The sequence below is a fragment of the Triturus cristatus genome, chromosome 1_2 (assembly GCF_964204655.1).
Source record: "Triturus cristatus chromosome 1_2, aTriCri1.1, whole genome shotgun sequence".
In the NCBI taxonomy this organism is placed as follows: Eukaryota; Metazoa; Chordata; class Amphibia; order Caudata; family Salamandridae; genus Triturus; species Triturus cristatus.
Genome location: NC_140580.1, coordinates 353,900,145 through 353,927,938, shown reverse-complemented (window position 1 = coordinate 353,927,938; position 27,794 = coordinate 353,900,145). Strand labels below are relative to the sequence as shown.

Sequence of the window (27,794 nt, the reverse complement as noted above, 5' to 3'; positions counted from 1 at the left end):
TTAACCCATAGTTACACCTCACATAGCATGTCACTTACTGTTCAACTACCAAAATCCAGCTCCGCTGTAACTCAGGCGTCGTAGCACAGCTAGGTTGTACTAGGCAACCTAGTTGGGCCCCAATGATGAAGCATGCCACCTACTAGGTAGGTGGGTGAGGGTTTTTTCTACAACAGTTGTGCACTCTCCTTTCAAGTTTCCCACAAGGTGTCAGCAAAAAACGTTTGCTCTAAATCACCAAAAACTTGTCCTTTTTGTTTTGTCATTGTCCAAATTTGGGCATGATTGGTGTGATGGCAAGGCTTATTGATTCCAAGAACCTTCCAGCCGGCCCGGTTGGGCGGTAAAGCAAGACCCCAGCAATCGTTTGGTGGGGGGAAACTGTTAGACTAAAACCCAGACCCTCATCTCCTTCTGGTTCTGTTAGTGGTATCTGTTGACAGACCAGTGGATGTTTGTAAATGATCGCAACCCCCCCTCCTCTGCCTCCCTCTCTGTCCTTCCTGAGTATCCTATAATCAAGAGGGAGAGCACCAGCGATGGTAGGGTTAGTCCCTTCGTTTAGCCATGTTTCAGTAAGAAACATTACATCCGGCTGAGTCGCTGAAAGGAGATCATACAGCTGAAGTTCGTGCTTCTTCATAGACCTTATGTTTAGCAAAATAGCTTTCAGTTTTTCTTTCATTCGTCTAGCCTCAATTCGCTCTCCGACAAACTCCTTCCTTGTTTGGTGATCCCAATCATTTGACAGAAAACTAAAATTCCGATGGCAACTTCTGCACACCATTTCGCTGGAGTCTACCGCTAAAGAGTGGCGGGGGCATTGAAATCCATCCCTATCCAGCCTTAACAGTTGACACCTGCTATAAGCTAACACACGATGGCAATTCACAGAGTTTCCTAGATGTAAATCGGCATCCTTTCTGGCGCTGGTCGCTCCTGGGTCGCGGACGGGTGCAGACGGGCTTGCCTTGGGCGCGCCTATGGCGCGCCCGCGGCGCACTCACGCAGCATCCCTCTTTATGCGTGCCAGCTTATGAGACACTAGACCGCACCCCGCTCCAAAATGGCGGCCAGGGGTGTCGCGTCTGAGCAAAAAATCTTTTCCTACTTCCCGCTTCCCCTTACAGAGCCCCGGCACAGGTAGCTACAATATAATGTCAAGTTCACAATACTAAAATCGGATTTTCTAATACCCCGGTGACATCAGCAATTGTGACTTTAAAATCGCTGTGATTAAAAAACAGATAGCAGCAATAGTTCCTCACAACAGTAATTCAGACTAAGAAATAACAGCAGCAATATATCACAGGAGATATATGTGAAAAAACGCAGTTTGTCAGGTTTAAAAACAGTGGCAGAGAGCAGCCGCTACACTGTCCAGGGTCGAGCGCGCTTGCGCAGTGTCCCTCTTTATGCGTGCCAGCTAATAAGACTTGGATATGAAGCTGGCTCAAGGTACAGGGGAGAAGACAAGTTGGTTGAGCTAATCTGAAGAAAGGGGTCACTGCAGATGGAAAAAGTCAATTTGTAGAATCCAGATTAGATGTAGTGGGATCACTCAGTGCATGAGTCTGTGTGATCACAACAGGCGATTTAGGCCTTATATAGGGAAGAATTGTAGTCTGCGGTGTGCCTGCAGGAGCTACAACAGGTGTGAGTACAGGTTTATTCCTCTGGCTCGTCCTACTAAAGTGATGAAACAAAGGTATATTCAATTTAAATTGGATTGGGGAGGGGGATAAGAGAGTTCTAAGCTCCATGGCTAGTAGCCCATCCACCATACTCTGGGTCTCTGGTTAAATCTGATATCATCCATCACACCTGTGTCACCCAGAATGCGCTCTGCACCTAAAATATAAGAGCGCACCAAGGACAATCATTGACCCTTGTGCCTGATCCAATGTGTCACTTTGTTGATCAAAGACTCCCTATCCTTACATTAGGGCCTACATTAGAGCCTAGTTTAGGAACATGTATCATGTACACTGTGTTGATAATTTCACTTTGTATACCTATTGCGCATATGTTCTTTGCCAATATGTGTCGTGGAAGTTCATCCTAGTACGTGGGAATTGCTATAAATCTCTCCTTGCTCTTTTCATAACTGGTTGACCTTGGTGAAAATATTATGCTGGGGCAATGTTGGTATATCTGGATTCATTACCTACCCATGGACCAGGGAGAGCACACGGGGGAATAGTGTTATCAACGCAACTCGTCAAAGCGCCTGCGTGTACATTTCATGATTTTGACCATGTCTTTCAAAAGAATGAGTTCGAAACTTAGCGGAATGTGTACTAGCCTCTGCCTTTACAGTGTGGTTCAGTCATAGAGTTTTTCCCAGTCACCCCCTGGACTACGGTGGTCCCCACCAAGGTTCTCAATAAGGATTTGAATTCCTCAAGCTCTGCTGCCAGTGAGTTGATCCTAAGCTAAGCTCCCTCAAAAGTTTCTCACTCTGAGTTGTATTTCCCATACTCTTGGTGGCACCATGCGCTGGTGACACCAAGCGGGGAGAACTTATTTTACCAAGGCATGGAGGAGGCCACTTCAGAGGCCTCAACTCAAGAGCCATTCGTCAATTTAGTCAACTCTTTTGGTGGGTTAGTTGAAATCTGGGGTTCAGGGGTATTGGTCACTATATCATTGCAGGGTCCACCACCTCGGTTCTTAGTAGGATTAGTCGAGGAAACTGGAGGCTCCTGCTTATCTTTATTTTTCTTATAAAACAGAGTTATTTTTGAGTGTCCTGCTCCCTCCACCTTCGTATTGTCCCCCAACATTGATTGAACCTCTTCAATTATGGTGTCAATCTATTCTATAGTACAATTATCACCAACACTTTCTCATCTTTAGGGTTTTACCCTTACTGAGCGCGGGCTCCATTGCATTGAGTTTAACCATTCTCACAGTATATCTAGGACTAGGCTATTAAACTCCAGTCAGTCACTCCCTCTCCTCCCTATTGGGCACCAACGATGCACCTCCAAACACAGCTAAGGCACTAATCCTATTAACCTTAGGTTAGAAAGCAAGATTCGGATCCTCCCAGTTAATGCAATAGCAGAGGTACAGAAATTCAATCAAAATAATAAAGCGCCTACCGATAACTGGAACTAAATCCCTACCGCAATTCCAAAAAAGAGACACACCAAAAAACAATTTACGTTAGGATGCAGAGGAATAAACAAGTTTACCCCTTATTCAATACTGTTCAAGATCAAATAATAAAAAAGCAATAGCACAGAATAGATAATAAAAATAAGAAATAAGAAATAATATAGATTAAAACAAGCAAGCAAACAATAGTGCACATTGCAACGTCCCGCGTTCCAACAAGAGACCTTTAGAAATCAATAACAAATGTTTGGCAGTTCAAACGGCAGTGAGCCATCTTAAAATAGCAGTATGTACTCTTTGCAGTGGTAGAAGTGGGGAGAAAAAAGTAGGGGAACTGTGAGCGGAGAATCAGAGGGCAGGAATAACACGAGGATTGAATCAGTGGGCAGAGTCAAAGGTGTGGCCAGAATGCACAAAACATCCCAATTTTTAGGATTTGTTTGGCATTTCACTAACCAGTTACAGCTTATAATGTTAATTAATTCAACCAATTGATACACATGATTATTTAAGGTTTAATATGAGTTATTATCTTTAAAATACATTCACAAAGTGGGACATGTTTCCAATCACAGAATGTCCCAAATATGCTTAAAAGTGGAAGCACAAGTCATTTGTCTCTGAGCCATGCAGTTTCTGTCATACTCACTTCTCCTCCCTTTTTCCACCAGAGCAGTTCAAACATGAATAGCAAAATATCCTAGTTTGCAAATGTTTTCTATATAATTATGGCTCTGCCATAGTTGACACATAACACAATATCTGATACATAATCTGACAATTTTAACTAATAAACTGTTTGTAAGCTGAAACGGATCAAAGGTTACAAAACAATGTGACTTATGTCGCTGCGAAGTGGAAAGCCCTTCACAAAGGTTGACTGATCACCTTTCTCACTGCTGTATTTGTATGTTACACTGGTACTAATAAGGCAAATTCTTTCCAGAGACTGTTAGCATGTGTAAAATGTCAAAGTAATAAAGTATCAGAAAATATACTGCATTACGCCGCAGCTTTTTTTGCTGCATAATTTAGTCAACACTGCGGCATAATTTTGTCCTCCTTTGCTGTATGTTCCAGTGACCCCAAAGCAGGCAGGACATGTTCAAAGTGATTGTGCATGAGGCAGAGAGATCATGAAGTTTGCGAACCTATTTTGGTGTGTGTGCAAATCCTGCATTGCGGATCCCTGGTGAGTTGCAGCTACTACTACTAAAACAAGGCCAATGGGGGTAGCAATAGGTAAGGCGGCCTGGCCTCAAGGGCAGGGCTGGCTTTAACGCTGCTAGTGCCTGTGCAACAGTGTTTTTTGGTGCCCTCCTATAACCACCTCCACCACGGATTCCCACACTACCACCCTTTAACAGTGCCCCTCAAGTCTCCATAACTACACTCTCTTTCAGATGCTTTTGATTTGATTCACAGCGCCGCTCATACCAGTGTGGGGTGTCAGAGCACTTTACATCACACACATTACACAGAGCCAATCAATTATACGTGTGTACATCACTATATTGAAAACGTTACATAAAACAAAGGACTACATGGTGTAGGAGCCACATGACAACCATACTAGTAGGCAATACAATTTAATAGTGATTGGTCTGGAGAAACACAAATTGAGAATTTAAAACGTAATACCATGGTTGGGGGTTCTCTTTAATAATCAGAATTGATTTCCATCTGAGTGAGCACTTTTTGCAACATTAGGATAATCAAAGACTGGGGAAAAACACATAACACTCTAATTTATGCCTTGCAGTTTGCATGCAGCTCTTAGATGAAAGTTAATAGCTCACTATTCTATGTTAGAATTTTAACTTATAAATTGCAAGTAACAAAAGGATCTCTCTGACAAAAGCAGCGACCCACTAACCTATTTACATTATGTGCACTTTGCGATCTGCATGGTACATGTTCTTTGCAGTAGGTTGCTCTATGGTACGCTGCTTCATAGGCCTGCCCGCAGGACTGGAGGTGAACTTCATTAAGGATTGTGGTGGAAAGGCATCAAGGTTAAACTACACTTGCCACCGCTAGGGTCCACCTGATAGTGCTAAGACACCAGGGCTTATAAGGTCTAGCGGGGCCATCTATGATCTAGCACGGGAATGTGCTCCCTTAGGAGCATGCCGGGGGACTGGCCATGAAGGCTGAACCTGGTTCCCCAGTTCCAAATTCAGGATCTCAGATCATAGTGCCAAATCCTTTCCCCCACTGAACACCATACTGCCTACTGAGAAAAACTTTCAGTGCCTTCAACAACAACCCAATTGTGCCCCGCTATAAACACTTAGATGTAACTCTATTCAAATTACGCCTAGACAAGAGCAATATGCTGCCTAAAAAACACAGCAATAAAATCCTGAAGGAAACCAAAGTAAAGCATGTGAAATGTAAGCAGGAACAACAAGGTTACCAATCCACCCAACAATCAGGCATTGCAGTACCTCCAGGATTGGTGCACTTCCCCACCCAGGGAAAACAATGCTGTTCAAAGAAAAGCCAGAGAACAAAAGTAGCGCTTCACTGACAAACTCTGTAAAGTGGCGCTAATGTTTTTGGGTGTGAATAAAATCAGTCTGGCCACTTTGCGAACGCTCTGTCTTGCTTTATTTCATTTTTTATTTATTTTTCATAGTTTGAACCTTTTTGTTTTTTTTTTAGTTGCATATTTATATAGCGCGAACTCGATCCGAAGGTATTGGAGTGCTTTACATAGCACCGTATTTACATTACACATTCAGGCACAGGGAGATGAAGTGATTTGCCCAGAATCACAGGATGTGGACGCGACCTCGAGGCTCGAACCCTGGTTTCCTGCACCAAAGGCGGCAGCGCAGCCGACGGACCGCATCCTCTCCCTATTTTTCTTGAGGCTGCACTGTGGAAAACAAAAATGTCAGAAAAAGACCACAAAAGTGTTTTTTCTGTTTTTGAATCCATTTCACATGGGAACAAATAAGCGAAAGGAGGAAAGAGGGTGAAAAATGTTTCTTGAAGTCACAGTTTTCAGTAAGTGAGAAGGAGCGAGACAGAAAGAGAGGGAATAAGAGAAAGAAAGAGAGGGGGGCAGCTGCCAGAGGTAGAGCAGGAGAGCACACTGCCCTTGTCTTCTCTGGGCAAGAAGGAAAAGAGTCCTTTTCCTCCTCTGCCCACAACGCTCGTCCCCGAACGGCCATGAACACCGAGCCTTTTTTTCAGGCCTTGGCAACTTTGCCGTCCTGGAATGGAACCTACTGTAAAAAAGAAGTGGGGGCACGCCGTGCCCAGCCGATTCCGCCCACTCCGACCACTGACTGTGAGCAAATGGAGTCAGCATGGTTTGTTAAATCCACCGAAAGAAAAATGCCTGACTGTGCCTCACCCTATTCAGGGAGACAAACCAAGAGGAGTGGCCCAGCCCAGCCTCTTCCAGGCTATGACGGGCCTGCCCTTGTCCCGGTGGCGGCCTGCGTACACCATGCACAGTGGGAGGAATACATTCCCTTTGTAGTGGCATCAGCATTTAGGGCCTCCTCCTCAGCCCCAAGGATTTATGGGACAGGGAGTCCCTCCACAGCAAGGCCAGGTCGATGGAAGAAAGAAAAGTACTTTATAGCACCAGTAGCACTTGTGGCCTCCTTCTCAGCCCCCAGGTAGCACTTGTGGCCCCTCCTCAGTAAGCCTAGGTCTTTGTCCTGCACAGCGGGAGAAAGAAATTAACTTTACAATTGCTCATATGCTTGTTGCATGGCTACTGGCCAAATTGTAAATGATGTCTGCTCTCTTGCCAGCTCCAAGTACTGCTTGGGGTGGGGCTTATTCAAACAGCCAGGTCTCGAGGCCACTCCTGAATTCCGTGAGGGAGGTAGCGGTGTGGAGGTGGATGGGGAGGTCATTCCAGGCCTTGGTGGTGATGTGGGAGAAGGCGCGTCCTCCGGCTCGGATGCGATGGATGTGGGGAACAGTGGCGAGGGCCAGGGAGGCGGACTGCAGGTGTCTGGTGGGCAGGTGGAAGTTCAGGCAGTTGTTCAGGTATTCTTGTCCTGTGCTGTGGAGGGCTTTATAGGCATGCATGAGCAGTTTGAAGTGGCATCTCTTTTTGACGGGGAGCCAGTGAAGGTTATAGAGGTGAGGGTGATGTGGGATCACCTAGGCAGGTCCAGGATGACTCTTGCTGCTGCGTTCTAAGTAGTTTTGGAGGCGCTTGAGGAGGAGGGTGGTAGTTCCTGCATAGATGGCGTTCACGTACTCATGTCGACTGGTGATAAGGGCCTGTGTGACGGTTCTTCCGGTGTTGGTGGGGATGCATCTGAAGACCTTACAGATCATTCGGAGGGTGTTGAAGCAGGTAGAGGCGACCGAGTTGACATGTTGTCTCATGGAGAGCTTGCTGTCGAGGATGATACAGAGGTTGTGGGCATGGGTGTTGGGGATGGAGCAGGTCCGAGGGGCACCAGAAATTGTACCACGGTAAGGAGGTCTTCTGGAGAGGAGAGCTTTTGTTTTGTTGGAGTTGAGTTTGAGGAAGATAGTTCTCATCCAGTCGGCGACGTCAGTCATGGCATTCTTGAAGTTCACTCTAGTGGTGTCTGTGCTTTTGGTGAGGGAGAATATGAGCTGGGTGTTGTCTGTGTAGGAGATGATGTTGAGGCTGTGGCTGCGGGCGATGAGTGCCAGCGGTGTCATGTAGACATTGAACAGTGTAGGGCTGAGTGAGAAGCCCTGTGGTACGCCGCTGATGATGCTCTTGCGGATGGAGATGTATGGCGGGAGGCAGATTCTCTGAGGGCGCCAGGTGAGAAAAGAGGATAGTAGCTTGAGGGTGTTGCCGTGGATGCCGATGTGGTAAGTCTTTGGATGAGGAGGTGGTGGCAGACTGTGTCTACGGCTGCTGACAGGTCGGAGGAGGATCAGGGCTACTGACTTGCCATGGTCAAGGATTGCTCTGACGTCCTGCATGGTCGTTATAAGGGTACATTTGAAGCTGTGGTTTGAGCGGAAACTGAATTCAGTGGGGTTGAACAGGTGATTGGATTCCAGGTAGTCTGTCAGTTGGCGGTTGTAGGAGGCTGGCTTAGTATATGGTGCACACTTATTCAAGAGGTGCAACTTGCACTAAGTCGGATAACCCTTTTTGATTTTAGTGGTCTTTGATAACCATAGAAAGCTCTCGAAGTGGTAGCCTTAGAGAGCAGCCTTCAGACTTATTTTGAAGGGGTATTAAGCAGCTCGTTTTACCAGTTTAACATGTCGTGTAAGTTAGATGAAAAGAAACTACAATGTTTAGCAAAAATAAGTCTGTTTATTACAACCCAATATCACTATCACATTGGTATACCTCCTACCCGGAGATATCAAAGCAATACACAAAAATACTTCAAAAGCAATCAGGTAAGTAGCACAAAATACAGTGGTCTCCATAGGGAGACCAAACCATAGTCTAAGAAAGTTGAATGTGAACTGGAGAGGAAAACAGGACTTGGACCAGAAGACCCAGAGGAGCCGGGGACACATGGAACTATTTGCTTGACTATTGGTCAGATAGTAAAAAACCTCTGCTAATTAGCCAGTGACCAGATACATAATAACGTTTCCTTGTTATATGCATGGCTGTTGGCCAAATGCTGATCAATCTCAACTATTTAGCCAGGAGCCTAGTAAATAATGAAGCTTTCTGGTATTTGCATGGCCGGCAGTCAACTAGTGCAGAATCACCATTGATTAGGCAGTGGAAGGGTAAATAGCAACTACTATTTTCAAGGATGACAGCCAAATAGTGAATCATTTCTACTATTTAGCCAGTGGCTAAGAGAATAGCAGATACGGTTCACTACTTACCCAGTGGCCAGCTTCTTAGCCTCTACCTACTGTTTGATTTACATAACCAGTGTTATTACCAAGCTCAATTGAGTAATATGGCAATAATTAAAAGTTGAATCAGCTTTTTTATCCCTCAATTGGCCTCAAGTGCCAGTTGTATCCTGCATCACCCACCTCCCCTTACCACAAAGAGTGGGAGTCCAAGTGAGAGGTGCAGGTACAGTCTGGAACAATCATGAAACAGAAAGGGATCAGAGGTGGCTTGTGCTTATGAAAATAGCAGCATATGCAGAGACTGCCAAGGACAGCCTGAGATGGTAAGGAGCCAGAAGGCGTGCTAAACCACAAAAGCTTTAACTGAACAAACAGTGAGGGAATCATAGAACACAGACAGTATATGAGTGTACGTGAAACAGAAATCTAAGACTGTCATAGAGAGATTGCGTCATCATAAAGATGTACAGGGATGGACAGAGTCTGGTGAGAGCAGAGGCAGACAGAGGCCTGCAGAGTAAGAGCAGAAACTGACAAGCATTTGCAATGCAATAGGTCTCGCATTACTGAAAGTTTGGGCTATTGGTGTTGCATCATTATATGCAATGCCAGTAGCTAACACTTTAACTACTGTGAGACCTATTCATTGCAAATGCTTGTTTTAAAGTGCTGATTTTATCAAAGGATCTGAGACATGTACCTGGAAGTTGTGCGTTTGATCTGGTTATCTTTTTTTTATTTAAAACCATGTATTGCTCGCGACTGCCAGCTCAGTTGTGATCCGTATTCTTAGTTATCGGACTGGACTTCTGTTGCTTGCTTTGGCAATGTTTAGTACTTTGAAATAGGCTAATAGTCTTTAAGAATGGTTTTAGGTTATTGGTGTACAGCCTCAATTTTTGCCCCGTCTGATTATGTTGGATCCGGACTTGAAGAGATCCAATAGCACTTTAGAGTCACCAATGGTAATGCGGTCTGTTGTGGTGTTAAAGATAAATAGCCTGTATGGTGCTGAGCCTGTTTGTCTGTGTGTTACCCGAGTGGCTGGACCCATAGCTTAAAACAAGCCACGCAGATCACGTTGAATGTAAACCGACATTGCAGCCTGGAAGGCAATGTCCTAAAGTTTGATCACCTAATTATAGGCCTATTTAGAGGTTATCTTAGCAGGAGAGTTCAGCGAGAATGCTAATATGAAATAATGTAGCTCGCCTAATCTCAGAAACCACTCAAATAAATGCGTCAGGACTGCCAACCTTTCTTTCTTTCAATGTGAGCGAAGGCCAGAGCTTGGTTTTAGCCTATTCTATCTAGCTGCGACCTGGGCATTTCTCCAGTAGGTGGGTCTTTTCAGAGACAGGCAAGCTGTGTTTGGAAATCTTTGAAACTGTTGCAAGAGTCGTTCGCTTAATAATTTTTTTAATACTCTAGCTTCAGCCAAGCTTACCAATAGGGCAGTGGGTTCCTCTGCGTATTGGATTCTGTCCTCTTAGCTTCTAGTGCCAGGCACATGGATATTCATTTTTTCTGCGACATATTACACAGCATTAAAAATATCACTTACCAGGCTGTTCATTTTCAGTCTGCAAGGTTCCTTAAGCCTGAGCCGGCCACAATAAAATAAGTTCTGTTGTTGCACAGTCTACCTTTTCAAGATGCCGAGAGTGGCTGAAAAAGATTATTCGTGGGAGCCCAAAAATAAATAAATAAAACAAGCGCGGTGTCCCTGAAGCAGTCCCCGCGCGCACGCATAATGAGCAACAGACGACGGGTGGGCAGGGCCTAAGGGAGACAGGGCGGACACCAACCCCGCTTCCAAAGAAGCCGGACAGAAAAGCAACAACTATAGATCTCGCCAAGGCGAAGCAGCGCATGTGCTGCAATGTAGACGAGACCTAAAAAAGGAATGCAGAGCTTATGGCTGCCAGTTATGTGTATCATGTCTCAGCATGTTAAGAACTATGTTAAGAACTTTCCCTGTGGCAGCCCCCTAAAAACCTCCATAAATCCATTCTCCCCCACTTACCACAACCGTAGTCATCGAGTGCACCTAATCTGCAGTGAAACTTCAGTTGTTATCTGGCAACAGGCTTACTAGCTCAGAATGTTGGTTATTTGGACTTAGACTGAGAAAATAGAGATTGTCCATTATCTCTACTGTTTTAGTTGACAGCTGGATAAATAGTGTTCTATATTGTTTGCACAGTCACTGGGCAAATAGTGCATGATCACTACTATGTAGCAAGCCGGCCAAAGAGTAAATGATCAATGCTATCTAGATAGCAGCCAGGTAAATTGAAAAGCTTCTTTGCTGTTTGAGCAGCTGCTAGCCAAATAGTACGACCTATGCTGTCTTGTCGGCTGCTGGGTAAATAATTAAGTTCCTTTGCTGTTTGCACAAACGCCAGCCATATAGTACATAATCTCTGTACTGAGGCAACCGCTGAGTAAATAATGATATATGCTATCTAGTTACATGGCTGATGGTCAAATAGTTCATAATCTCTGCCATTTAGCCAGCAGGTGTGTAAATAACAGCGGAAATTCACTATTTACTTTGCGACCTGGTAAATAGCTGTAACCTCCTAAATAACCTCTCCATATACAGACCCCAGCAAACTACATCTTTAGCAGTGCACTTCTGGCAGAGACACTTATCATCTCTTTCTGTTTGCAGTTTTCCATGTGGTCTACGGGAGTCTTCTAAACTTTGGTCTCATGATTACAGAAGTTACTGAGAAGCCCTCTTTACCGTATTACACATCATATGGATGCCACTGTGGCAAGGGTGGAACTGGAATGCCGGTGGATGACACAGACTGGTGAGTAAAGCTACATCGGGAAACAGATATTTACAGTGATGTTATGACCTTATCACTTTATCAGAGTGACATTTTGTGTATTTGTTTAAATTCTGTAGGTGTTGTTGGACTCATGACTGCTGTTATGAAAAGTTAGGGCAGGAAGGATGCAACCCCAAGGGTGCCGGCTACAGATATGTGCTTTACCATGGAATTGTAGCGTGTGGTGAGTATGTGTATTTGTGTTATTCTTACAGAAGGCATCAGGGCTCTGTTAGAGGCATACCTAGCCTCTTCAGTGCCCATGACGAGATAGTCTCGTCATGGAGCACGGTTGCGCTGTGCCCATGACGAGACTATCTCGTCATGAACCCCACCCACTAGTGCAACGCCCGGCACAGGAGGGGGAAAGGGCGTGGCACTGAAGGGGTTAATGTAAAGACATGAAATAGCCTAGAGTATGTATGGATTGGTTGGTCGCTTCACGTCGAGGCCTTCCTTTCGAGATAGCGAGGGGAAGGGAAGAGACAGAGAAGGCGCGTTCTAGGTTATTATGCGGCAAAACGTATTTAATAAAAAAGCATCCATAACTACAAAAAAACTCACATTCTTAGCAAAAGAGCCGTGAAAGTGCCATTAAGAAGAAGGTCAATCAGAGAAGTCAAACCATTTTTTCGAACTGCTACTCAATCAAAAAAAACGACGTCATTAGGAGCCGATATAGCAAAAGACATTAAGGGTACATTCACAAATGTATTTTTGGCAGCCAACACAAATTCATGACAGAAAGTACCTCTTTTACACCTGTCAGGAATTGACATTCCTTTTTGCTGGTGATGTAAATGTATTTTACTACTGAGGATTTCACCGTGAAAGGTGTGGAAATTCCCAGAGTACTCAATTCCATTCAAAGGGGAAGTGTGCATCCCAAAGCATGATTTTCCTAGGAAGTTTGGGAACATGGAAAAACATGTATGTTAGCGGGCATTCCCAAACTAAGATCAACCCCTTTACGGCCAGGAAATGGTCAGAAATGTCATATCTCTTTCAAGAACTGGGAACGATCACCCTCATATTTGGTGGGGAGTGGAAGAATAGCTTTCTCCTCAGGGGAAATCATTTATTTTTTACCCCTGTGAAAAAATAAGTTCGAGCTCTGGAGGCTCCCATCGGACTGTGAGGATTTCTAATCTGTGTAGTAATCTGCACAGCAGGGATAGGTCCCTGCCTCACCTGTCACATGCCATCTGCACCTTTCACAACTTTACAGGCTGAGTATTGGAAATGCTGGTAAACAGCCAAAAAACATAAAAGTTCAAGTGGAGATCTAAATCCCCATATGTTTACATACCTATTGGTGACTAGGGCATGCAGCATTTAAGTTTACTTAATTTTCATATAAAAGTAATCACAAATCTAGCACTCATCAAAACCCCATAGAGGTCACCCGCAAAACGCTCAATTGAGAAGTGCCCCAACTAACAAGTAGCAGTAGTAAAGTCACAGTATTAAATTGAAGCTGAATGCAAGGAGCCTAAGGGCGAGAAAGGCCAGTGAAAACAAAACCTTTAGGACCTCCTTGTAAGACGTGTGGATCTTTTAAAAACAAATCACCCTGCTAACCTCCGATTTTAAGCAATTCACCCCTGCAGTCTACTTTAAAATACTTGCAGGAGTTTCTGAGATATGATTAGCCCCAAGGAGATCAACGTGCTCTGTGGAGAGGGCAACATCATGGCACATTAAAAAACGTTTTCAGAGTTATTGGTTTAAAAAAAGTTGGCTAGGGGTTGATCATTAAAGAAACTGAAAGTGGTTTGCTTTATGTAGAATGTGCTGATACAAACTAAATCCATTTGATAAGAAAGGAAGGCTAAATTCTCATAGCTACTTTTACCCCTTGATTAGAAATTGTGTTTTGTGCAGGGGCCTAGCATTACGAGGGGTGCTTGGGTGGGACATCCCCAAAATAAATTCATCCATGACTTGGAAGTTGTTGTAAGAACCATTATACCAAATAAGGATTAAATAATTTAATGTAGATACATCGCAGCACAGCAACAGTGAGATTCATCCTGCAGAGCACAACAGCGCAACTGAATACTTGCAAGCCTAACATTCTAAACAGTGTTCTAATGGAATCAGAACAAGGACTAAACAATAACAAGTTAAGGCAAAGAGTATATTGAAAATGTAACATATCTCCCTTACATAAAATGAAGACAAAGAGAAGAACTAAATAAGATAACTAAACAAATAACAAACGTAACAACTAATCTAAGTAACATAATCAGAGAATTTTGCACGTGTAGAGTCCTTGACCCTATTGGCAACAGAATCATTACATACATATGTGGAATCATGACTATTAATTTGAACATCATGGGACGTGCTTGGATCGAACAAATCTTCATTCAAATCATCATAGTTGCTGTATGGTAATGTGATCTTGGCTCTATAATTTTCAGGACACTTAGAAACTCGTCTGATGTTCCATAACTTACCATCTTGTGTTATAAGAGAGTTTCTAAAGATTTTAGTGATCTTAATGGGTCTAGAAAATTTACTCATGCACTTACCCAACAAACGTGGTTTTTTAATTCTCACCCATTCTCCTACCCTAAAATTATGTTGTTTAGTGTTCCACCTCTTGTCATTCCACAATTTGTTCTTCTTTTGTTTATATTTAACTTTTGAACTGATATCCATTTTATTATGGTCAGTCCTTATGTTATTTTTACATTTTTCTTTAAGTCACCATGGACAAATATCAGAAGCTGGATCTCTGCCCTTAAGCAAACGAAATGGACTAACCTCTGTGGTAGAATGTGGTGTGATTCTATACATCCACAATCTTTACCTTAACAAAATTTTCCAATCCTCTTTCTCCTTAGTCACTTCAGAAATGTAGCTCTTCAAAACGCGATTAAAGCGTTCCACCTGACCATTCTCGTGTGGTGAATATAAGGATGTGGTGATGTGTTTTATACCATGACATTTGAGGTATTCTTCCATATCGTTAGAAATAAGTTGAACCCCATTATCTGTAACAATTTCTGAAGGACAACCTTCCCTAGAAAAACTTCTTTAAAGAAATCCAAAACTTTATTAGTGGTAGCCATCTGAGCCAACTTGACCTCTGGCCATTTTGAAGGATAATCCACTAATACAAAGGCATAGCGTGAATCCAAAGGTAGGTTTAAAAACGAACCAGATATATCACATGCCAATTTCTTCCAAGGTTCCTCTGGCCAGTCCATACTCTTAAGTGGAGGTACAACAACCCTAAGCATCTTATCACTAGAACAACAATTCTCACATTCCTTAACTACACGATCTACCATTCGATCCATTCCTGGCCACCAAAAGTAACTTCTTATCAAGCGTTTCATTGCAGACATGCCTGGATGAGAGCTATGAGCCAATTTGAGGGTAGTCTCTCGCACACCAAAAGGTGGTACACACTTCCCCTCATTGTAAATAAAGTCGCCATCCAACTTTAACTCTTCTGAAGCCTTAAAAATAGGCATAAGTTCTTCAGAATTATTTTTTTATAGGCCGTCCTTCAACCATAAATCTTTTGACAGTTTGCCATAACAAATCATTTTTTTCACTGTCTTTCCATGTATCCTCTGAAATATCTGAAAAAGCTCCAACAACTACAACCTGAATGGTGGTGACAATATCTAAATCGTCCTCCTTCTCTTTATCATAAGATACACAAGGATGACATGACATAAAGTCCGCCGTAACATTTTTATTTCCTGGTACAAATTCTGTAACAAAACAATATTCCTGTAACCTAGAAGTTAACCTAGCAATTCTTGCGGTCGAATTCCAGCCTCCACCAGGTGAAAGTATATTAACTAAGGGTTTATGATCAGTCCTCAGCGTGAAACTTGTACCCCAAATGTAATTTCTATAATGTTCTATTGCCCAAATGCACGCAAGTAACTCTTTTTCTACAACTGCATAGCGCCTTTCAGTCTCATTTAGAGTTCTTGACACAAAACAGACATTCCACTCTTCATTACCACTTTTTTGCGACAACACTCCCCCTATACCATACAGACTGGCGTCTACAGTGATAATGCAGTGTTTCTTCATACAAAACGGTCTTAAGGTGGGTGCATTTACACTATCCTGTTTGATAACCGAAAATGCACGTTGTTGCAGTTGTGACCATTCAAATACAGCATTCTGCCTTAACGGTTTTCTAAATGGCTCGATTTTTGTAGCAAAATTGGTCACAAACTTAGAATAATATTCACACATGCCCGCAAAGGATAGTAATTGCTCTTTGTTTTTTGGAGCTTGGGCATTTAAAATACCCTCCACGTTAGATTTTTTAGGTACAACACCATCACCAGTCAGAGTATGGCCCAAATATTCTACACTCTATTTAAACATTTTGCATTTGTGAGCTTTCAGTGTCAATCCATTTTCTCTTAACCTACCACATACTTCAGACAAATGTTTGAGGCGATCCTGATCATTTGCTGAAAAAATCAGAATATCATCCTGGAAGCATTTTACGAAATTATCCAGGTCTCTAAAAATATTGAACATAATTCTTTGAAAAACCGAAGCCGCAGAGGCTAAACCAAAGAGCATTCTAGTGTATTAATACAGGCCCTGTAGAGTTATAAACGCTGTTAACATTTTTTAATCCTCTGTCAAAGGAACCTGATGGTATACTGATCTTAAATCCAATGTTGAAAAAACTTTTGCGCCTTCCAACATAGAAACAACCTCATTTATGTTCGGCAATGGGTGACAGTCTACAATTATGCCGGCATTTAATGCTCTTAAATCCACACATAGCCTCAATTTTTTATCAGGTTTTCGGACCAAAACTATGGGTGAAACCCATTCAGCTGACTCAATTGGCTCGATGATACCTTCCTCCACCAGATCTGTTAACATTTCCTTGAGTTCTTCCCTTATATTGATTGGTACTGGTCTGATTTTCTGTCTTATTGGTGTAACATTATTTTTGAGTTTGATCTGATGAGCGTAGTCTTTAAGTTTTCCCAAAGAGTCAGAAAAGACATCCTTGAAGGAGTCTTTTAACACACTCTCCATGTCCTCAGTTCCTGTAACTGAAATGTGATTAATACAAACCGACTCATCTAATTCAACAGGATCTTTAAGTCTAGGATTCAACATTATATCAAGTTTCCATTGGTCCCTCCAACCCAGAACATTAATTCCTTTTCATGCGACATATAGATATATGTTTGCACATCTTTTTTAAAGTACAATAACGTTTCAAAATAACCCACCATGTCAATACGTGAGCCATCATAGCTTAACGGATTTATATCAGATGGTGAAATTTTATTTATGTCAAATTTTCCGCTAAGTTTTTCTTCAAAATATTTTTTTGAAATATTAGTCCATGGTGAACCCGAGTCCGCCATGAGACTAAGGTCCACATTATCCACTTGAACAATGCACATCGGCTGATTAGCAAAGTGTGCGTTATCGGATACTCCAACCTTTCCTATGGTATCCATCACCGACACCACAAATCCAGCATTTTCTGAGTTGTCCACGAGAGCTCCCCTTCTTCGTGAACCTTCTGGCATGCATGAAATTCTTGGGCGAAATTGAGTAGCATTTTTCCTTTGATCTCTACACATACTTCCAAAATGTCCAATTCTTCCGCAGTTATTACACTCTCTTTTGATTGCTGGACATACACCAAAAGAAGCAATGTGGTTTCTACTTCCACATCTATAGCTAGCCAAACTTTTTTCATTACCCATAAAAAAATGTTTTCCTTGAACATTGAATTACGAGAGAAAACTTGACTTACACCTTGTGAATCATTTTTTTCCTCATCTTGACGTTTTATTGTGCATACCTCTTGTGCTTTATAATTTTTATTATTAATGTTCTTAACTCTATGCATCCATTTTTCATTTTGTTCAAAAACTTTCGCTGTTGAAATGGCTTCTGATAGCTTAGGATCGCCCATCACCCATAGTTGTTCCTGCGTTTTTTTTACATCTAACATGAACTACTATTTGATCCCTTATCATTTCATCTGAAATGTTTCCCAAAATTACAATGTAAACTTAGGTAGCGTAATGCTGTTAGAAAGTCATCAAATGATTCATTTTCTTCTTGTTTCCTTGTGTAAAATTTAAACCTATTCAATGCTATATTACTCGTAGGTTTAAATCTTTTCTCCATTCTCATTAACGCTTCTTTGTACATGTTATTGGCTTCTGCATTCTCTGCAATGATAATCTTCGGCAATGCCCCAAAAACCATCTGTCCTTCTGATCCCAGACAATGCAGTATTATGCTTTTTTTCCTTTCTGCCCCCATCCTTTCTCTGCCTATTGCCTTCATATAGTTTATAAATTCCTCCTTCCATCTTGCCAACACAAACGAAACACAGAGGCATGTAATGCTACACTCATAAATTCTCACTATGAATAGCGCTTCCTTCGGCTTGCTACCAGTCATATAATCCGTATTCTATCTTTGTTAGCAACAATATTACATCATATCCATGCAGACAAAGAAGCCAGATCCAAAACCCACACACCAGACAGCCATACGTGTCACGAGAGCAGATGAGGGAAAACACCCCCTTGTATCTGTGAAAGGGAACTGCGGGTATCGTAGGGTCAGTAGGATTCCCTAATTACTAGTCCCACAAACTGCAAGGTCTGAATAGTCACAGCAAGGCAAGAGGCGAATGATCCACTAGCCAACTATGGCTGTACTAACCCCCGCGTTATTGGCCTCACTATCCGGGAGAACAGCGTATTTATCTGGCCTCCAGTGGAGATGTCCCAAGGGTGCAAATGTCGACAGACCGTCTGATGCAGCAGACCGGCTGCGTCGATGGTTGGCGGGAAAGCCGGCAGAGTCCACGAGGAGACTGCCGGGTCGAGGTCTCCACCAAGCTGCGGGCACTCTATGCACGGGCTACTTCCTTCTCGGAACGGGGTCGAAGACGGACTCGTACACGGGAATTACGCACAGTGTCCTGTGCGCGTTGCGTCTCTTTTGTGCTCGCGGCTCCTTCCCCCTGTCCTCTGGCCTTCTGGGGTCTGTAGGCCATGCAGGTGCGCGAAACCTGATCCCTGACAGCCGCAGGACTTGTGGTAAAAATTTGTAGGTGGAGCTCTGCCTCTGCTGCTTTGAAAGGTTACACTGACTGGCAGTGTACCAAAGGGTCCAGTTAAAGATGATTTTATGGTGTTCAAAGCATTTAAATCTATTGGACCCAAATACTTTATCACTTGGTTTTTTGCACTATACCCCCACAAGAACTCTTTAATCCTCCCATGCAAATTCTCTCAAGCCCCCTCCATTCAGATGAAAAACTTACGGTGATAAATCCTTTTCAGTGCTAGGATCCAAGGCATGGAATTCACTGCCTAGCCATCTCCGTTGGACTGGCGCTAGTAGCGGATGGGCACAGAAAGGCTTGCCTTAGGCACGCCTGCTGCAAGGCCACTCTGCAGTGCACATTTATGGGCTCCGAGCTCTGCCACCTCAATGTATGCAACAGTAGGAAAATGTTGGACTCCGGATGGGAAAGACGTACTATTCCCACTCCAGTCTGTACAACAGTCGGGACAGTGTTGGACACCGGAGGGGTAAAATTTACTATTCCAACTCCAGTCTGTGCAGTAACTTATTTTAAAAACTCTATTACTTAACTAAAAATATTACATTCGTAATACAAAAATTATAATATAAATGTAAATAGATTTAACACATTACATAATTACATTTTTTAATAATTGTTATCAATTAAAACGAAGACTATTAATTTCATTAAAATGCTACACTATATTCCAACAAACATAACAGCTGACAACATTTAAATGAGTACAACCAGTCAGGAATATGATGGTGTCTATAAATTTGCTATGCAGAATGTGTGCAGGTTATAGAATAAGTTGGGCTCTCCAGATTGGCTGTGTATTATCTCTGGTTTTGATGTTATCTGCATATAGGAAACTTGGTGTGTAAATACAACCCATAGGGAGGGTTTTTCCTCACATTTTCTGGGTTTTGTACCTTCCCAAGTAGGGTGGGCCAGAGGAGAACTACAGATACTAATATCTAATAAGCTACCTGTTACCGCTAAAAAGCTTTCATCTGTTTGACCCCACTCCCATTTCCGGTGGTTAGCTACAAAGGGAAGCCCTGACCTGGTGAGGGTCAATTTTTATAACAACGTATTTGATATTTCCTGTAGTACGGTGACCCATGCCTTCGAGATGGGCCTGGAAGCTTTTTTGCGCCCTATCCATTTCAACTTTGTATTGATATGGGCAGGTGATTTCAATATACAGTCATGCCTCTTCCCTCCGAAGCGGATGTGTGTTTATTCTAGCCCGAATGAGGATGGTATTACACATTTCTGTCAAAATGACTATGGGAATGCATTAAACTGAGTAATTTTTAAATATGATCTTATGTTACATCGTAAATGTGGTACAAATGGGGAACAGGTCCCTTCTTTTATTGGTAGAAATGCTAATATTGTTATTAACCATGTCCTGGTATTTGCTTCCTCTTGTAATCTGGTTTGTACCCCTATTATCATTCCGAGTCCAATGAGTGACCATAACCCAATATTGTTATCTTTTTCTTTCTGGGCTATTAACTGAGGTATCCACTTCAGCCATTATTACCCCAATTTGGCCTAACTGTGTTCAGATCAAATGCACAGGAATAGAGCCTAACAGTGTTTTACAATAAATGATAATTAAGAATTCAGCTGAGATTAGCTACTGTTTGCAGGAGTTTGTGGACTATGAAAAGCTCTTCTTTAGCTTTAATCAGATCACATGTTCTATCAATTCTCTTTTGACACAAATTCTGAGACCCACATAAACTAAAAATGGGTGGCTTGACCACCCGTGCACTCCGGCCTCTCAGCGCTTGACACCAGCCCTCCTTAGTTCTCCCATGGACCATATGACTATTAAGTCTGTCCATAAAAATTATAATTGGGTATTCGTAGCCAGGAAGAAGGTGCTACAGGGAGAGGCATGGTCAAAACTGACCCAAGCTGCTGAAACAAAGGATAATAAGCTATTTTGGGATATGGCTAATCTTCTTTTTTTATTTTTTTTTAAAAACAACCTAATTCCAGAGCTTAATTCTTTTGTCTCCTTTTGAAGCATGCATCGCCCATTTTTTGATAGTTTTAAACAGAATCAGGAGAACTGTAGCTTAACTGTGTGTGAGGGAGACCCAAGTTGGAGCTCTTTCCCCTGAAATATCACTCTAGAGGAGGTTCTCCTTGCTTTACATCATAATGCAGGCGGAAAGGCCCCAGGTCCTGATGGGGTACCAGTAGATGCTTTTAATGCAACCAGGGGTCTATGGTGACCTATTTTGACACTGGTGTTTAATGCCGCTATAGAGACTATGATTCCTCTCAATAATTATACCCATTTTTTAAAAGAGTGATAAATCAGATACCAAATAATTATCGCCCAACTGGACTCCTCAGTAAAAATGATGAGCAGGATTCACTAACAAGTTTAGAGAAATGGGTACAGGACAATCCTATTCTATCGGAAGCACAGTTCGGATTTAGAAAGAGCCTGGGGACGGTTGAGCAATGTGTAAATTTGGACATGCTGATTGGAAAGTATGTTAGAGCCAACCCAGGATCCCTTTACCTTTGTTTTGCTGGCCTAAGCAGTGTGTTTGACCATTCTATTCTCTGGTCAGAATGGTCAACCCTGTTTTCCTTGGTGCCCTGAGGGCCTTGTTTGCTTCCTTGCACAACTATATGGGAACTTATCATCTAAAGTTCGATATGGCTCCCAAGGTGAATGTTCACCCACTTTTAGAGCAGGAAGAGGAATTATACAGGGCTGTGTATTAGACACCCAACTGTTTTCACTTTCTATTAATGGGGGGATGATGATGCCTTGCAGGCAGATGCACCCAGCTTCGCCATTCATCCCATTCCTATGTTGTTGTATGCCAATAATGCGGTGCTGATATCTAGGACACCCATTGGTCTAGAGAAGCTGATGAATGTATTGGGGGAGTTTATGGTATCTAACAAAAATGGTGATTAACAAAACTAAACCTTACACAATGACATGCAGGAATACATTTAAAAAATGTATGGCGAGTCCCCAATTTCTAGAGTAACCTCCTTTTGTTATTTAGGGGTTTATGCTCGAGTGACAGTGCCTGGGCTCGGCAGGTTTTAAATGCTAAGTTCAAGATGAGCAGGAGTTATCATTGGATATTTAGGTTTTCCAGTATACTGGGTAGTCGACCTGTTAAAGAGATGGTTGAGATAGATCAGAGCTGAGGGGTGTCCACTCCCACTTCTGGGGTGGGAATGTGGGGTTATACCCCCAGTAACCCTCTCTAAGTTCGGGTAAACAACTTTTTAAAACACCTGCTATGTGTACAGGTTTTGGCTTCATCCCCGATCGCCCAAAAGGAGATGGATCTGCAGTATATGAAGGACTTGCTTTTAATAAAACCTAACTATTTTGGTTCTCCATATGGTCGAAAGAGGAAACATGCTTTACTAAATCAATTTTTTTAGACTGCCTAACTCTGGATAATGTTTGCCCTAGTCCCTGGCTCTCTTATATCAATACATACTTTAGTACTTTAACTTGTCAGTATGGCAAGACCCACTAAAGTTTTATCTCTCACCGTGAAGCATATCAAGGTTACTTTTTTTTAAAAAAACAGGCATGATCACAGAATGTAGGGAAGAGGTGTGGCGCAGCGGCCAGGGCGCCTGACTTCGGATCATGGGGGTTCACGGTTCGATCCCCGGTGCCGGCGGCAGGTTAGTCCAGCACCATGTGTCTCTGCGCAATAGCTTGCTTAATTTTCCCAACGATCCCCAGCGCCTTGACACCCTCGGGTAACTTGCGCTTTACAAATACTGGATTGAATTTTTACAAAGATTTAAAGAATCCAACGGTTGCTTTCTACATGTCCCTTACCCGCTGGGAGGGTTGTCAATACCATTTGTCCTGTGTTAATAACATCCAACACAGTTATGTCTTGACCAGATTTAGATCTGGTTCAGTCCATCAGTTGGTCGTTTTCCTAATACGAAGACTTGTCCCTCGGACATGGCGACGCCCTGCACATGTGAAGATTTGACTAAGCAAAACACTCAGCACTTTATGCTGTTCTGCAACTTTTATATTAATCTTAGGTATTATTATCTTAAACCAATTTTCATTGCTCAGAATATTAGAAATAATAAAAATGCACTGAAATACCTGCTTGCACTTAGTGATTACTTTGTGTGTTTTAATGCTGCTCTTTTTTTTTAGAAGAATGGTTATACACCAAAGGAAAAGTATTGTGTGTTAGATATTACAAAAGGGTGAAATTGGGGTTCTTTTAATAGTTGCTTTTATGATAAGGAGGTAAAGTTGGGCTGTCTTTTTAATATTTATATGTTTGTACTTTATGCTGCATATTTAATTCATTTACTTTTATGGCTGTTTTTAAACTTGCGGGATGTGTTATAATGTGCATGTAAGGAATGTCATGAGGGAATTGGAATGGAGGAATTGGACTGTTGATGTTCAACAAATGTTTGTGTCCGAATCATAAAATAAACTCCAACTTATTGTCTTTATCATCGAAGGAGTAGACCAGGTAGTTCTGTATTTCCACATCTAAAGATCGACAATGACCTCAAAGCTTGTTTTTTTGTTGCATTAACGGGTTATTTCCATTCCACCACAACATGGATGGCAAAAAAAACCTATCAAAATCAAAATATTAGTAATAAAAAGGATTTTTTAGGTATCAATAGAAAACATTTAAATATGTACCTACAGTCATTTCCAATCTCTTCCTGAATTTACTTGGGGTGAGAGTGCAAGACGATTATACACACAAATCGATAAGGATACGTTTCTAGGATTTCCATGAATCGCCTTTCCTTATGATGTCCTGCGAGCTGTCCTGCCAAGAATTTGTTCAATTGGATGTCAAGATTACATTGATGCACAACATTATCAAGGTCCTGATTTATATGTAAAATTGGGGCAGAGTAATACGAGTCTCATCAAAAATGTCTGCTCGCCTGGGCCTGGCTGTAGAGAGACTGAGTGGTGCACAGGGAATGCTGGGTGAATATGTAGACAAAGGCACTGAATTAATGCAAACAAAATTTGTGTTTCATTAAGCAGGACTTTATGTTCTTTATTTTATATTTCTAATGTAGTAATGTTTTATATTGACATGTTGTCTAGGGTGACTGGTATGGCAACACGGTGTTCTAGTAAATCTTCAGGTTTGTGAATTACATTCATGTAAAATGTTCACTAGTATTGGTCTTGCTTAACCTAATGACTGATGGTAATTGTGTGTGTAACTGAACCGCTTATGCATAACTGCCAAGCTGATAGTCAATTGAGTGTCTTTAATTACTTTGACCTTGGTAACTTTATATTCGATACACAAGGTTCCCCTTTGTTTATGATTTCAAAAGAATCTAGGTAAGTACCCGCGGGTGTGTCTTGCTAGTGAGCTCTGATATCTTTTAGCCTCGTTGGGGCTTTTCTGAATGGAAAAACGGTCAACAAAATTCTCTCAAAAGATTGTTCACCAGAGAAGGAAATGGTGCAGTACAGAGCACAGTGAGAACTGTGCCAGCTGAGGAGGGTATGGACACTGGGCTGAGAAGGAGTTTGATTGAGAATGAAGTATCCTATGGATATTTTTAGTCAAAACAACATGGAGCAGTGCAGGGATGAATGTATGTTGAGGGCAAAGTCCTTTTAGGATTGTTTTCTGTGTCACTCAGTTATATTCTCTGAAATTGTCCCTGCACCTGTCCCATTGCCGGCTGTGCTACCTAAAACTGAGAATCATGTTAATCTATACATTTTAAGATGGATAATGTATGAGTCTCGTCTTGGGACTGTCCAGGCTCTGGTTTTAATTAACCTTATTGCTTGTACTTCACTACAGGTGGCTATCCCAATGACTGCGGACGAAAGACTTGTGAATGTGACAAAGCAGCTTCTCTCTGCTTCAGGAAGAACTTAAAAAAGTACAGAATGAAGAACATGTTCAAACTAGATAGTACCTGCACAGGGCAAAAGCCGCCCTGTACATATCACAGAGGTGCCAGCGCCAACTCTCCACCCAGCTCAACAGACAGAGCTCCTGAAAAATACACCAAGGAAGCACAGGCGCATGTGCAAACGGAAACTGCAGACACCTCAAAACAAGTGTGATTATACACTACCGGATAGCTCCCAAATGGAATGAAGCCACACTGGTGGAAGATGCTTACTATACAAATCCATGGTATTCACCCATGCCCTTAATTGCCTGTGTGGTTCCTTTCTTAGCCCAGTGTTGGAACTAGTGATCCCTAATTCCTACACAGGTGACCCCAAAGCCATCATGGTCATCTCCCTACCAGAGTGATCCCCACTCTGTTCTTCACATTTCCTTAAGTGCCCTCTCTGCTCTAGTCCTGTCAAGTCAAATGCAGGGATTCCATTCAACTCAAACTGACCATAGAGACAATGGCTTGGTTACAACCCTATTGTCTCCAGAAATCACCCTGTCCCCATCTCCCTTAACTCTAAATTATCATACACAGTGCTGTCTTTCATCCACATCCTGGCTAATTATTCTCTGCCCAGTTCCTCTCACAGTGGTGTAACAAAACTTGAGGGGGCCCCAGTACAAACCCTTACCACTTTGGTCCCAGTCAGTGTACTGTGCTGAGGAGGCCCCTGGAGTTTGCCCCCACCATGACGGCTAATGTTACGTCATTGTCATCTCTTCCATCTTTATAATTTCAATGTACAAGGAAATAATTAGGATAATGTTTTCCTTTTTTGACCATTTTGTCATGTCCCAATGTCTGTTTAAATTAATAAATATTTTCAGCAACGTTTTTGTGTTGGTCATATAATCAGGTATTTGCTAAGCTGTCTCAGGTATAGATAAAACGCATGCACACACACACATACAGATCCATGCACACCCACACACATACACGTGCATACACATTTGTCTACACACACACACAATGTGCTGAGCTTGAATCCCCCTCTGCCTGTTGCAGTCCCATCATTTCTCTATCTTCCACAAAAGATTAGAATATAATTGTCTGTTATTATGGTCACTTGGTTGATGGTGTCAACTCTAGTGCTCCATAATATATGTCAATGAGATGGGGGTTGTAGGTCAGAATTTTGTGTGCAGAAATATTGTCTGACAAATATTGTCTTCTTAAATTTTGGCACCCAAATTCTGGTACCACACTGAGTTGTGGTCTCCACCCAGGGCAGGGCTGTCAAGCAGTTAATGCCTTGATTACTTGGATGTCATATTCATCTTCACTTTTCCAAGCTCTAGTCTTCCACATCACAGTTCTGATATTTGAAGTGGGCACTGCTAACAAAGAAATAATAATGCAGAGGAATATGGGGGAAGGAGTGATTATCCTCACATGGGGTACACACCACTAAAAAGATTCAGGAATATTTCATCGCAGTACTGCAAGAATAAGCTTTCTTGTTACAGCTGAAGACCCAGTTGATAACTCAGGCAAACGTCCAGCATGTACGAATAAACACCCGCCTTATGGGTACAAAACTATAGGTGATTCAGGAGGGCTAGGTTTGGCCCTTTAAGTCATTTTTAGCCAATGTAATCTACACTTCATCTCCTAGCCCTCTCTTTGACTCCGATGAGACCAAAATAACTTTTATGTTATTGTACCTCATAAACGCTTAACTATGGGTACAGCCCTACACCAAACCAGTATTTGGCTCTCAAATTATGATCAGTTTTTATAATATTTCAATTCAATATTTGTGAAGAGGCATAGTAGACAGGCAGCCTCTATGAGTCTCCAGCAAATTATACAAAGAGCTAAAGATTAAATACATTATATGACTATTTTCCAACATTTAGACAGTGTGGTCTGACAAAGCGAGAGCTGCGGCGTCTTTATCAGGGATTAAAGGATGAACTGAAAGACACAGCCATTGATGGTAAATCAACTGAATACATTCACATCTTTGATTGAGTTAGGACCTTAGACTGACTACCACAACATCAACAATGAGAAAGATGAGGATTACCCCAACCGAAACCCTCAGCAGGAGTTGACAACCACCAGCACTGCTGAAGGAGTTGATTAACAGATACAGTCTGGAAGTATAAAACAACCTCTTATACAGACTAAAACGAGAGAAGGAGAAAGATGGTCTCTATCCTTGTTGTGGTAAAAAATATATTTTTTGCATAGTTTACCAAGAGGTTTAGGTATTTGGCAATATTCGGCTGTGTAAGATAACCCACAGATAAGCACAGGAGACTATTAACAAGTTGTCAACAAGAAGGTTCATTTGCTAAAAATTGAATTAGAAATATCAGGGCCAGTAAGAGGGGCTTTTCTCTAATTTAGTGTTGGGTTTCTCTGTGATTTCTGAACAGCAGCTTTATAAAAAGGCCCATTTACCAGTTTGCATCAATAGAAATTTGAAGAAACCAAAGGTGTTGACGGGATACTACCGACATCAGGAGCTTTGAGGAAAGAATCTTTATCACTAATAATGCTCACAATGATTGCGGTATTTGAAATCTTCCTTAAATTAATTGCTGTTCCTTATTATTCAGCAATTCTTGGTGTTTCTTGACATAAACCACATATTAATTGGGCTACACATGGATAAGCTTTTTCCCTGAAGCATTGTGTGTGCCAATGTTTCCCTCCTATGAACCAGATTCAGCTTCCTCTTGGCTCACAGTTACTGCATCTGAATCATCCCCTTGATCCAACCTGTGCAACAAGAGTGAGAACATCTCTCTTCGATTCTCGAGAGCGGGACTGATGACCAAGGGCCCCTGAGCCTCCCCTTTCAGCAGGTTAGGGACAGCCTCCCACAGTCAAATGCAATTGCTTGTGTTAAAGGCCAAAGACTGACACAAAGTCTGGGATCTCTCACTGCAGATGCTGGACCTCTCCATCTCCAGTATACTGTCTGCTTCTTACTCTTTTATACTCTTTCTTTTACTTTTTCTAGACTAATAACACTTGTCGTT

General features: G+C 42.1%; 1 protein-coding gene across 6 annotated transcripts in view; it reads left to right on the top strand.

Annotated features, from left to right (window-relative positions):
• LOC146867340 (basic phospholipase A2 VRV-PL-VIIIa-like) overlaps positions 1-25,635 on the top strand; it is a 206,044-nt gene extending 180,409 nt beyond the window's left edge. For 5 of the 6 annotated variants that reach the window (XM_085604263.1, XM_085604293.1, XM_085604275.1 and 2 more), the window contains 3 exons: positions 11,600-11,744; positions 11,843-11,949; positions 24,693-25,635. In XM_085604263.1, coding sequence (XP_085460389.1) covers positions 11,600-11,744; positions 11,843-11,949; positions 24,693-24,961 — 521 coding nt within the window. In that variant the 3' untranslated portion in view covers positions 24,962-25,635. The remainder of the gene's footprint in view (positions 1-11,599; positions 11,745-11,842; positions 11,950-24,692) is intronic. The other variant, XM_085604268.1, reaches the window with a different exon arrangement.
• The last annotated feature ends 2,159 nt before the right edge of the window (positions 25,636-27,794 follow it).